This window comes from Cyprinus carpio, unplaced genomic scaffold (genome assembly GCF_018340385.1).
Source record: "Cyprinus carpio isolate SPL01 unplaced genomic scaffold, ASM1834038v1 S000006781, whole genome shotgun sequence".
Classification (NCBI taxonomy): Eukaryota; Metazoa; Chordata; class Actinopteri; order Cypriniformes; family Cyprinidae; genus Cyprinus; species Cyprinus carpio.
Window position 1 is genome coordinate 47,951 of NW_024879370.1, and position 13,527 is coordinate 61,477.

At 39.2% G+C, this 13,527-nt stretch overlaps 1 protein-coding gene across 1 annotated transcript; it reads left to right on the forward strand.

Annotated features, from left to right (window-relative positions):
• The first annotated feature begins 1,597 nt into the window (after positions 1-1,597).
• Positions 1,598-10,259, forward strand: LOC109070321. Its single transcript, XM_042756051.1, has 6 exons — positions 1,598-1,944; positions 5,264-5,611; positions 6,796-6,918; positions 7,442-7,738; positions 8,384-8,692; positions 9,850-10,259. Exons 1-6 carry the CDS (start codon positions 1,668-1,670, stop codon positions 9,867-9,869), a joined length of 1,374 nt encoding a protein of 457 aa, XP_042611985.1. The 5' UTR covers positions 1,598-1,667; the 3' UTR covers positions 9,870-10,259.
• The last annotated feature ends 3,268 nt before the right edge of the window (positions 10,260-13,527 follow it).

Here is a 13,527-nt window from a genome sequence, read left to right on the forward strand (position 1 = left end):
GCTGTTTATATGTATATTCATCCATAAACGGGTGTATATTAATTCTGCTGTTAAAAACAAATAAAGAAACCGTGTAAGAGAGTGGTTATTATGTGCAAACAGTGAGAGACTCGATATTATCTATGTCACGTTCACTTTTCACTTTCACTTTCACTATTTGAGCAGTGTGCGCATGTCAAAAAAATAATAATAATCTATTCCGATTTGAAGCGGTGACACAAACGCGCACGTCAACCCGATCACTTTATTTAGCGTTAAACACTACACTCAGATTCATCAAACGTAATGAATTCAGTCCGATTGAACCAAAAATTGTGCATGTAAACGTAGCCAATGTAGACCTATTTACTTTAATGAAACAAATAAGAGATAGTGTTGATGATTTTCCCTGGATTCGAGCAGGAGTGAGCCTGCAGTGTACGCATGCGTTGCTCCGCTGAACATAATAGCACTAGATTAATACAAATCACTATTTTTTTAGCCGCGTTCCGTTTTCTATCATGTGCTGTGCGCATTTGTGATTACGTAATTTGAACGAAAACGCGCCAGGGTTCCACAGAATCAAGCTGAGTGTGAAACTAGACCAACGGGGGGCACCGGGAACAAACACGCCCGGACTTTGACAGCAGCAAAATGAGCCCAGTGTGAAAGCCTTATGCTCTTAAAAAATAAAAATAAAAATCCCAACGCACCCTTAATTGGTACTCTGACATTTCATATAGATTTCGACCAGACAAGCATGTGTCCACTAGTGGACTGGGTCTAACAAAATAATATAACGAAAAAGAATTATAGGCCTAAGTGTTATTTAAGTTTTGTTTAATTAAATAAAAAGTATTTTTGTGTGCTTATTAGTAACATTATTGAATGACCGACATACTTCTTAACTTTAAGTTTTCTTTCCTGGTATACAAACAAAATTTTGAAGAATTATTTGCACAGTTCTTTTCCATACAGCAACTATTTAATATCACTAAAGTTTAACTGTACCTGGTCATAAAATCAGTCTATATAATGGTGTTAGAAGACTGCGGACTGTCTTTGGATTCTTTTGTATTTTTCCTTTTTGGTTCTTGACACCATCTGCTCACTATCTCCTGTCATTTTATAAAATGGAGCTTCAGTTGTGGAACAGAGTGTAAAAATTCTTATGTTTATGAAACACTGGGCCACACAAGGGCATAAATTCTTGTAATCAAGATTACAATCTTGTAATTATTCTTATTGCTGACCCTGTAAGTAAACGGAGTCGATTCCAGGAGTCAATTACACCCAACTTCTACAGCAGGAGTAGGGAATAAGAGTTAACGCTAATATGATGCCCTGTGCCCAAATTTTTTGCCACTCTCAGTGTTTTCTCGGTCTGCTGTCAATCCCTCGATCCACTGTGCAGATGTGAAGCTCAACTCAATGAACTGAAATTGACCTCTGCTCCGCTCGCTCGATCCGCACCAGTGGACCAACAGAGGATGTTGTTTCACTGCTTTCTTTATTTACACCTTAATAAGTCGAATTTTGTTTCAAAAAGCAGACTAAATTCAGTTTAATTTGTTTATTTAAATTACCAGCAGTGTAACATGAGTTTAATCTCTGTTTAAGAAACTGTTTCTGTTTGTTCTGCAGGTGTGTTTGCTGCTGATGAAGATGAAGTGAAGTCAGTGTCAGTTATGGAGGGAGATTCTGTCACTCTAAACCCTGATCCTGCTAAAATACAGGGATTTATTCTGATACTATGGAGGTTTGGAGATCCAGTCATTGCTCAAATCAATGGAAAAGTGACCTTCTATCCCAGTTACACTGAGATATTCAGAGGCAGACTGCAGCTGGATCAGACTGGATTTCTCACAATCAACAACATGAGAATTAAACACTCTGGGCTTTATAAAATAGAGGTCCTCCAAAGAGCTGGGACTTCAAATATGAAATTCACAGTTACTGTCTATGGTGAGGATATATTTATTTTTTGAATATCTTTTCAGTTTTTAACTATACGAATGCTTCACATATACTGTACATGTGCAAAGAGAAACATCGTAAGTCAAGCAGCTGGCTGGGGAACAGTGAAAGATGATTTGTAGTGCATGAGCATGTAGGCTGACACATATCACTGAGTCTTTTGGGGGATTATGTACACACAGCAGTGTGTGTTAAAAGTGTGTAGTGCACATAGAGGAGAGTGTGTTACTACAGGTGGTTTGTACAGGCCCACTCACCTGTGTGTAGCACACTTCCAATTGCACAAAAAAAAGTTTTTTCCTGTGATGTGGTAAGTTTGGAGGGTGTTGGGGGGTGGAGCAGGTGAGATGGTCCATTTTTCAGTAGGTGGGGGGATTTGTGTGCGGTTTCAGAGTGGGGCAGGGTGATTAGAGTTCAGGGCTCTCACAGCCTGGGGAAAAAGTCAAGTCAAGTCACCTTTATTTATATAGCGCTTTAACAAAAAAGATTGTGTCAAAGCATCTGATCAACATTAATTAGGAAAACAGTGTGTCAATAATGCAAAATGACAGTTAAAGGCAGTTCATCATTGAATTCAGTGATGTCATCATGCAGCTCAGTTCAGTTTAAATAGTATCTGTGCAATAATTTGCAATCAAGTCAACGATATCGCTGTAAATGAAGTGTCCCCAACTAAGCAAGCCAGAGGCGACAGCGGCAAGGAACCAAAACTCCATCGGTGACAGAAAAAAAGCTGTTGAGCGGAGGCGGGCTCTGATGCTCAAGTACATCCGTCTTTCTGATGGTAGGAGCTGGAAGAGACTGTGGGAGGGATGGGTGAGGTCCTTCACGATACTGTTGGCTTTGCTGGAGCATCTTGTAAGGAAAATGTCCAGGGTAAAGGGGGAGAGGGGCATCGATGATCTTTGCAGCTGTGTTCTCTGTTCCGCTTTAGGGTCTTGTGGTCTGTTGCACAACGGTTCCCATACCAGACAGTGATGCAACTGCTCAGCACACTCTCTATGGTGCCCCTGTAGAATGTGGTGAGAATGGCTGGAGTGAGACTTGCCCTTTTTAGCCGGCGGAGAAAATGTAGGCGCTGTTGTGCCATCTTGGAGAGTAACATGGTGTTGGGGGGTCCAGGTGAGATCCTCTGTAGCCGTGTTTCCACTGTCGGGCCAAAAGCGGGTGTGCTATGCATGCCAAAGCCAGTTGTGTTTCCACTGTCACTTCCAAAGCTTGATCGTGCCTCGTCAGTGCTTCCTTGGGGCCAACGGCCTGGGTTTTTCGGACCGACGAAAACCTTGGGCCAAAGCAGGCCAGCTGGGGCTAGAAGAGTGGTTATGAACAAAAGGTAGAGTTTCTCCACGTCTGGAGAGCGTCAGCGCAGCGGATCATTTTATAACGCTAACAGCTATAACACCAGCATTAAAGACTTTTTTAAAATAAGTTGAGCTCAAATCTCACTTTTTTGTCAGCAGTGAGTGTTTGAAATAACTTAATCTGATGTGGATTATGATCACCTTACAAGGCTGAAATATTTATAAAGTGATGCAAAAGGCTATGCATGCTAACATTACCATAGTAAACATGGTAAATGCCACGGCTTGAAGAAATCAGACGTCAGCTTATTATTCTCAATTACAATCGTGTATTTATTTTAGTAAAATATTTTATCTGTCATAAGTCTCATCTTGAGAGTTTAGCTCCACGTAGGCTATGTCATAAAAACATAATAATGGTTTTTGTACAGGAGCTTTTATAAAAATTATAGCAATTATAATTCTTTCTAAATGTTGATGTATATTGGCTAGCCTACTATGACTACAAATAAACAGAAACAGACTCGTTCATATGTTCATAACGCTTCATTTCTGTGTGACTAATTTTTTTAATCCTGATAAATTAACTCATTATGATCAAATGCATCACTTATTATTGTAAAAACATCGATACTTGGATTTAAATATTTAACAAAGTATGCAAACAAACGGCCACTCTTATCATGTTTGTTTTGTGATTGCGCTAGTTCCAGTGACTTATATTTCTTATTAGTTTTCTGAAAACTTCTCTTTGTTAGTGAAATTATGGGGTTGCGTGACGTTGTTCCCGAGAGACGTGTAAAGGGTGGGCTTTAGTGAAGCGCAGCGGAGCTTCTAGCCCAACGGTGAAAACTCATTATGAGCCTCACCGGCACGTCTCCTGAAGTCCATCACAACCTCCTTTGTCTTTCCCCACATTGAGGGACAGGTTGTTAGTGGCACACCATTCAGCCAGTTATGCCACTTCCTCTCTGTAGTGCGTTTCATCGCTGTTGCTGATGAGACCTACCACATAGTGTCATCAGCGAACATGATGATGTGGTTGGAGCTGAACTTGGCAGTGCAGTCGTGTGGCTCATCAGTGTGAAGAGCAGAGGGCTGAGCACACAGCCTTGTGGGTCACCGGTCCAGGATCCAATTACAGAGGGAATTGTTTAGGCCCAGCAGGTTTAGATTATTAATGAGCTGTTGTGGGATTATTGTGTTGAATGCTGAGCTAAAGTCAATGAACAGCATTCTAACATAGGATTCTTTATTCTCTAGGTGGATAAGAGCCAGGTGGAGGGTGGAAGAAATTCCATCATCTTTAGAGCGGTTTGGACGCTATGCTAACTAGGGCAGATTGAGTGTGGAGGGGAGGCTGGTTTTGATGTTGTGCATGACTAACCTCTCAAAGCACTTCATCATGATTGGAGTCAGTGCTATGGGACAGTAGTCGTTTAGACAGGATACAGGTGATTTCTTTGGTTGCGGTATGATTGTTGTGGATTTAAGACATGTAGGGACGACTGCCTGGCTCTGCGAAGTGTTGAAGATATCTGTTAGGACATCTGTCAACTGTGCAGCACAGTCTCTCAGTACACGGCCAGGTATGTTGCCAGGACCCGCAGCCTTGCGTGGGTTAATCCTAAATAGGGTCTTCCTTACGTCAGTTGGAAACAGATAGAGCGCCTGGTCGTTGGGAGGTGTGGGCAGTTTTTATACAGGTGCGTCATTCTGCATTTCAAACCATGAATAAAAATGGTTGAGTGCATCTGGGAGGGATATGTCATCATCACAGGCCTGTAGTGGTGTGTCTTATAGTCAGTGATGGTCTGAATGGCTTGCTACAATTAAACTGATATTCAAAGTACAGCCAGCAAATATTACTTGTAATGTGTTTAGCAGTCTTACATATACATTTAATATGACAATATCACAGTTGCGATTATTTTTATTAATCTGCATTTGCCTTATGTTGTAACCAGAAGATGAACTAATCATGTAACTTAACATGATTTTTGCAGAGTCACCATCTGCTGTTGATGCGGGTGTAACTGACATGAAGCTCTTGTCAGTGAAGGAGGGAGATCCTGTCATTCTTCAGACTGATGTTCCTCAACTAACCGGAGATGAGCTGATAGTGTGGAGGTTTGGAGATGAAGGAAGACTCATAGCTAAACATGATATGGAGACCAAAATCCCACCATTATATGATGAAACTGATGAGAGATTAAGAGACAGACTGCAACTGAATCATCAGACTGGATCTCTGACCATAACAAACACCAGAACCACAGACTCTGGACACTATAAAGTGAAAATCAGCAGCAACAAACAGACCTTATACCAGAAATACATTGTTACTGTCAGTGGTGAGTAACTCAACTGAAGTAAGTAACTGAAGTATTGATTGTGTATCAGTTGTCTGTGAATAATTCCAGATGATGTGACATTTCGAGGAAGCAAACCTTCCTTTAAAATAAGAAACTTCAGTGTACAGTGATGTCATACAGTAACTTCAAGAGCTCATAACTTCTTCTTCGGACCTTTTATTATTTTAAACAATTTGTTGTGAATTATATAAAATTACTTACACCTGTAAACATAGAACTATGATAATAACAACTGCTGTCAGTATATTTTTTTGGCACGGGCGAACCGGGCAGCTGTGTGGGGCGGCATTTTTTCATGATACATGGGGGCGGCACGAGCAGTTAAAAAAAGTTTTTCTATTATCTATCATTTCACTGTGTGGGGAATTGTGAAATTGGTTCCCCTTGCTTGCTGAGAAGGTGCCTTGCATAGAAGCTGTGTGAAAAGGGGAGCGGGGCATGACTCGGGGGACAGTTCACCTCTGGGTCTCTACCAAATGGAACGGACAAGGGGGGAATGGGGGATCTACTGTATAGAGCAATACTCTAATGGAATTAGTGGGCAAAAGTTAGTCACACCTCGACTTTCTTCCAAATAATGCACATTCCATTCATAGTATTATAAATACAGGCCTATAGTTCCTGCACATTTTAGTTTTTTTTGAATTGTGTGAAATGGCTAATAAAAATAGGTAATACAAAACGATTCTGTGTTCACCAAGTTGAATGGGTTTAGTCTTGACTTCTGGTCCTGAGTGACAGTGTTGTGGGGATGGGAAACTATCCATCCTAACTGTTCTCTGGGTTTAGTGATTTTCTATGTTATTTAGGCAGTAGCGGTTTTTATCCATCCTAGGTGTTCTATTTGTTTAGTGGAAGAGGAGAACCGAGCAAAAGATAAAGGTGTGCAACTATGTTCTCTCATATGTTCTCTAATGAATGAAGGGCTAATGTTAATTGGTGGGTATAACTCTTAAGTGACTCGCCCTGGGGGTGTAATTCAGTGTAGAACTGCAACTGACTGCTGTCCAGCAATTGGTAATTTAAAATTTAAGCTTCATCTCTGTTTTCATTGCTTATACTATAAGTATCACAAACATTATACCTAAAAGGTTATACAGTACTGATGTTTCTAGTGCTTGTTATATATCAGACACACATGACTTTCTCTTTTAACATTACAGAACCAGGTCTATCTCCAGCTCCTGTAGCAGGGATTGTTGTTGCAGGGATTGTTGTTGTTGTTCTCCTGGTGGCTGCAGCAGCTACTGGTTTGATTTACCATCGCCAAACGATCGCAGAAATGCGTAAGTATTACAGCTGATAAAGCGACAGAAAAAATAGCTCTACTGTGTGAAAAGAATGAGATTTAAAAGCTGTAGAAAAGTGGAATATTTTAAGCAAATAACCTCTTCAATTGCACAGCTGTTAAATATGTTCAGAAGACGTATAGCGCACAAGTCATGTGGAAAAGATTAATGCTGCATTTCTGGTGTCTTACACATTTTTTGATCTTTGAGATGGTCATGACAATATTTCATTGTATGGAACAGATCTGCATTAAGATTTTAAAATAAGGACTGGTTTATTTAGTAGTGGGTATGATATGTGTAATGGTTTTTAGACAGATTTTCTTCTTGCATACATTTATGTGTTTTCCTATGTTAACATTATTGTAAATTGCTATTAAAGAAAAGAGATGACTATTATGATTATTGGAAGCACATGTGAAGAATCACACAGTGTCTTCTCAGTGTTTCTGTCATGTTTATCTGATCACTCACTCATAATCTCTTCATTTCTGTTTCTGTGTGCTCCTGTGTCATGAAGCGGAGGCAGTGTCAGGGGAGGAGGGAGAGGATGTTGAGCTAAACACTGGTGTTACTAAAATACAGACAAGTGATCTGATAGAGTGGAAGGGAAATAAAGACAATCTCATTGCTCAAATCAAAGGAGGGACTATCACTTCATATGAGGATGTTCTTCATGGGATATTCAGAGACAGACTGAAGCTGGACATGAAGACTGGATCTCTGACCATCACAAACCCCAGAATTGAACATACTGGACCCTACAAGTTACTGATCAACGAGAAATACAAGAAGAAATTTATTGTTTATATCAAAGGTGAGTATCTCCAGACCTTCTGTGTAATAATGAAATAAAAAAATAGAAATAGATTGTCATGTATCACATATTTCCAGCATGTCAAAACACCAGAGATACAGGTTCAGTTCTTGTATATCGTGTTCCTTCTCTCTTCCATGTTTTCCTTAAATATAGAATGTGACAGAATTGTTGTAACTTGACACATTTTTGTAGGATGTCTGATGTTTATTGTATCCAGCACTGCTATATGAACAAGAACTTCATCTCCAGAAGTGCTATAAGAGTTCACATCATGAGCATAAACTCTCGTAGTATCATATACACCCTGAAACGTCTTCACATCACAACAACCCCAAAATAAAGAAATATGATCATTATTGTACAGTGGAATGTGCTTCTTAAAGTTATAATAATTATGATATCTATCTTTGGAAGCCAACCATTTTTTAACTTAATAACTGAAAAAAATACTGATATACATTATCAACAACCATATTACATTAATTAATATCACATATTTAATGTGTAGTTCATTTTTACCAATGCTTGCTCTCATATATGAAACACGCACACACCTTTAATGAAGCTTTACTCAATTATCAGTGCTCCTCATTTCTATTCTTTCTTCTTTCTCCTCTTTCTGTGTGCTGCTGTGACATGTAGGGAAGACACTGACAGTGAAGGAGAATGGTTCTGTCACTCTAGAGACTAAAACTGAAATACAGACCGGTGATGAGATACGGTGGATGTTTGGAGATAAAGATACTCTCATAGCTGAAATCAAAGGAGAGACCAAAGAGATGACTACACATGAAGGTCCTGATGGGAGATTCAGAGACAGACTGGAGCTGGTTAAAGCGAATGGATCGCTGACCATCAAAAACATCACAGCTGATCACGCTGGACTCTATAAACTACTGATTCTCAGCAGAGGAAGGACCTTGTGCAGTAAATTCTTCACTTATGTCGGAGGTGAGTATCTCAAGTCTTTGAATGTAATAACGATCACAGTTCTTCCTCCTGCATTCTGTTGTTCTGTTTCTGCAGTTAATTCAGCTCAAACTTGAGTGACGTGAGTAAATTAAATCACTGTGACAAAGAAGGGAAAGAATATAAGCATAGAAATCAAGAAGAGGGAAGAGACAGTGTTGTGTCTCAAAGCCAATGATGAATTTCTTCGATGTGGTTGATAAAGATCGGGAGTCAGAGTTCCAGATGTCAAAATATAGACTTTATTAATCAAAGTAACAAAGCCGAGATAATGGGCACCGCATCTGAGTTCTCTGTCTGTCCACACACTCGTTTTATACTCTCTTACCAAAGTTGGTAGTTCCGGTTTTTAATTGGCACTGCCTGCCTGGTTTGCCACAGTTTATTATAAGTCCACCTGGTCCATTTTTTAATGGTGAAATTTGGCCAAATAAACCATTTTTAATAAAACATCTATTTTGCCTATTCCTGGTTGGCTGTGGTCACATGAGACATTCATCATGTTCACCAATGCTGTCAGCCTCTGCAGATCACCCAAAGTTCACAGGGTTACTTTAGTTCACAGGTGCAATACACACAGTTATTTTAGTAAATAGGTACAATTCAATGGAAGACTACCAGCACCTCCCAATGGGAGGGCCTTTATACATCCAACCTTCTATAAGACATCCAGTATTTGGGTATAACTCAGCATATAGTCATGCATAATATTTTAAGATAATACTATATTGAGTAAATAACATATTATAATAGAATAACACAATAACAGCAGTGAGGCAATGAACTGGTGATGGTTGAGGAGAGACCCTCTCATGAATGTAAAGCGCTTTGGGTGTACAGAAATACAAAATAAAAAGCGCTATATAAGTGCATAATTCATTCATTCAATAAACAACTGGAGAGCAAAGGAATATGAAAAGACTAGAGCAGAGAAGAGAGGGAGATGTTTATTATACATTTCTATGCTTATTGTGACCTTTTCAGCAAATGTGCTATACTGAAAATATGGAATTGAAATTATTTCACACATTTTATTTCTAATGGTAGTTTGATAGTAAGTTGTTGGCATTAGATTGACCTCTAGATCTTGTTGTTTTTATTTTCTCTTAATTCTTTATTGTCTCTGCATTTTCTTTCAGAATCCACAGAGAGTGAGTGAATAAATCAGCAACTGTAGTGAAGCTACTGATGAATGGAGAGAATGTGGATGGAGTGAATAAGGAGGAGGGGAGGAGTTCACTTTAATAACATAAGACCTGCCCACCAGTGTCAATCACTCTGACATCATCAGCAGCTACAACAGCAATTATATATTATAAATATTATATATTATTATATTATTTAGTTTTTTACATAATAAATTACATGTGTTATCCAGTTTAATTTAAATAATTAAATTAATCAGATCTGGATGTCAGATTGTATATTCAACCCGAATTTATAGTGCCTTTGTATTCATGCTGATGTATGAATGTGTTGTTTTATTAATTTTCACTAAAGCATCTGCTTGATGAATAAATATTCATGTAGGGTACTGATATGCCACTGATCTTAATGTCTGATCATTTCTGTCCTCTAGCGGAAAAACACTGATACAGCTTTTGCTTCCTAACAGCTGTTTTCACAAGAAACACATGGAAATTTACCTAAATATACATTTGTATGTGAACGTTACGATATAAATAATTGATAAAAAGAAAATTGTGTTAAATGTGTTGCTGCATACTGTATGTTCTGTCAAATCTACAGAGTAGACTGAATATGACCAGATATAGTAAAAAAAATAAAAAAAAAAATACAATGTTTTTTCTGGTTGTGTTAATTTTGACCTTTTTTATTGTTGTTGTAGTAGTAGTAGTAGTAGTATTTTTAATAATAATAATAATAATAGTTGTGTTTCAATTACAATATTACATTTTATTTTTATTATTTTATAGACCAATTATAGGTTTGTAAATATCCAGGATGTGCGCACATCATGGTTGCAGGAAATCCTTTACTGATAGAGAATTACATGGATACGGTACAAAATAGTTAGGTTTACACAGATTATATTGATTAGATGTCATTTTCAAAATGTTCTTTGCATATAACAAGAGCTTGTCATCTAGAGATAAGCACTGTTATTCAACGAAATTGACTTTACTGGGATAGTCTTACAGATCCTAAACAGGGATGGAGTGTTTTTTGTGGGCGGAGCCTATCTGGTGGCAGAAAATGATGCTGCATAATATCATTGCGCCTGCTGCACCCAAGGTAAAGCAGTAAAGTTCCTTGATTATTACGCCGGAATGATAATATAGTTCCCAGCAATATCAGCCTAGAAAATCAAAGCTTTTCATTTTCTGTCGGTCTTAGTACACAATGTAACTACAGAAGAGTCAAGTTTTAAATAGGAAAAATAACATTTTTAGTGTGTATTTTTACATAAGAAAAGTACAGTTTAATATAGTAATAATTGCAAGAAATACTGAGAGAGTCTGAAAAAAACAAAAGTGTAGAGTTTTAAATAGGAAAAATACCATGAAACACTGAAACAGTCGCAACAAATGTACAGAGGGTTACCCGGGCGCTGGATAAAGCTGCCCAATGCTCCAGGTGTGTGTTCACGGTGTGCTCACTTCTCACTGCTGTGTGTGTGCACTTGGATGGGTTAAATGCAGAGCACCAATTCCGAGTATGGGTTACCATGCTAGGCAAATGTCACGACTTTCACTGAGGGCAGAAGATTAAACGGGTGGTGTCCTTGATGATGTTTTTGGCCCTTGAGAGATAATGGGAGTGAGCAATGCTTTCCAGGGAGGGTAGTGAGCAGCCACTGATTTTTTTGGGCTGTGTTGATTATTCTTTGCAGGCCTTTCTTGTCTGCTGCAGTGCAGCTGGAGTACCACACTGAAATGCAGTACACTAACACACTCTCTATGGTGGAGCGATAAAAGGACACCGGCAGTTTACATTCTAGGTTGTTGTTCCAGAGCACTCTGAGGAAGTGCAGCCATTGTTGTGCCTTTTTGCAACATTCCATTCCAAGCAACATTCCATTAACTCATGAAAACTCATTCCATTAACTGAGGAACAGTTCCAAGTGAATTTCCACTTGAGCTTTGTTTGGCACAACATGATTACAAACCATTTCTCAGCACAATTCTCAACCATCCTGGAAGAATGCTTGTAGCAGGGGAGTTAGGAGTGGATAAACCATCCTGAAAGTGGTGGGATCCTACCTGGCCTCCCCTATGAAAATACCCAGGCTCCACCATTGGCTTATAATGACGCAATAATGATTTTGTAGTGTAGTACAGTACAGTACAGGAGAATTCTTACTTCAATGTTTACTTACTGTACATTATCACACTGTCAAGAACTCTTGCATTTCAGACATTTCCTGATTTTTCAGCACCATAGTAGAAAAAGAAAGTGTAAAGTTGTTAACTGACACGGATAAACACGGAACGGAATGAGGGTGAAAAATAATCTATAGCATCGTTCTATGAAGTGCTGCATGGGGTTCTCTTATGACTTTGAAGGTTTTAGGTTTCCAACTTCATCCAAAAAGCTCAAGACACCCTGGAACTCTGTTGGTGCCAAATGTAAATTGGGCCCCAGCACTACAAACCAGAGCAAGGACTTTTGAGTGTCACAATCCTTTATGAGTTCCTGACTGCAAACTCAAACTCTGCCTGTGTGTTACTGTATTGCTTGAAGTATGTTGTATATACTGTACCCTTACCCTTTCGAAGCCATTATTGAGTTCTTCTTCTGTGAAACATATCATGTTCTACTGTGGCTTTGAAGGTATTACATTTATATTTGCATCCATTTGCACCCAACATGCCCTAGACAGCTCAAATATCTTGCTTGAACTCAAGGACATTTGGACATGTTGATACCATTACTGGGTTATTAACAGCTTTTGTTGAATTACAATGACACTCTTTCAGAAGTATATTTGTAGCAACACATCAGCTAATTCTTGGCTACAAACATCTAGCCATGATAGACACTGTGGAAGAAGGACAAGGATGACTATACCAAATCAGCAGAAAAGAGATGATCCATACATTTGGACTGCCTCGGACTGCACATAGTAGTTCCGTGGTGTAGCCACAGTGGCAGCTCTATTGCTGAGAGGTGCTGTGAACTTGGGAGCCTCGCTGAAATAGTGCTTCTTGTACACCAGTGGTTTGTAGACAATACCTACAGTACAGGGGACGACAACCTCAGCCGGGACTGACAGTTGTGCAGAGTGTATAGCTGTTACATTGCATTAGGGATGTGCAAAACTAAAGGTTTTAAAAAGCGGTTGGTGGGTTCCTAGTCGGCTAAATAGAGCCCCAGTCGGACATAAGTGGACAGCAAAAGATGTCTATCGGAATGTTTATATTTGTAGCAGCTATGAATTTAAGGCATGGGTGTCCAATCGTGCTCACTGATCCGGGTGTGTGTGTTCACTGCTGTGTGTGTGCACTTCGGATGGGTCAAATGCAGAGCATGAATTCTGAGTATGGGTCACCACACTTGGCTGTATGTCACATCACATCACTTTCAATTTCACTTTCACTCCTGGAGGGCAACCATCCTGCAGAGTTTATCTCTGGACAAGTCCTGGCCAGGATTTCTATATTGCCTAAAATCTCCACGTTTTGGCTTTTTTTTTGCACTGTGCAGACCAATTGTGGGATGACAAAGTACCATGAGAGCTCTAGAGAGCAGACTTTTGAATCGCTCTCACGGTAATTTGATGTCATACACTGATCGGTATGATCAGGGCAGCCTAAAGTCCAACACTAATATTTACACATATTTGCATAGCTTTG

Bases quoted from the DNA above. Each gene is read 5' to 3' on its own strand.
- LOC109070321 (XM_042756051.1), top strand. From the start codon at position 1,668: ATGGAGGGAGATTCTGTCACTCTAAACCCTGATCCTGCTAAAATACAG. The intron at 6,919-7,441 runs GTAAGTATTACA...TGTGTCATGAAG, and splicing joins CCAAACGATCGCAGAAATGC to CGGAGGCAGTGTCAGGGGAG. The intron at 8,693-9,849 runs GTGAGTATCTCA...ATTTTCTTTCAG, and splicing joins ATTCTTCACTTATGTCGGAG to AATCCACAGAGAGTGAGTGA.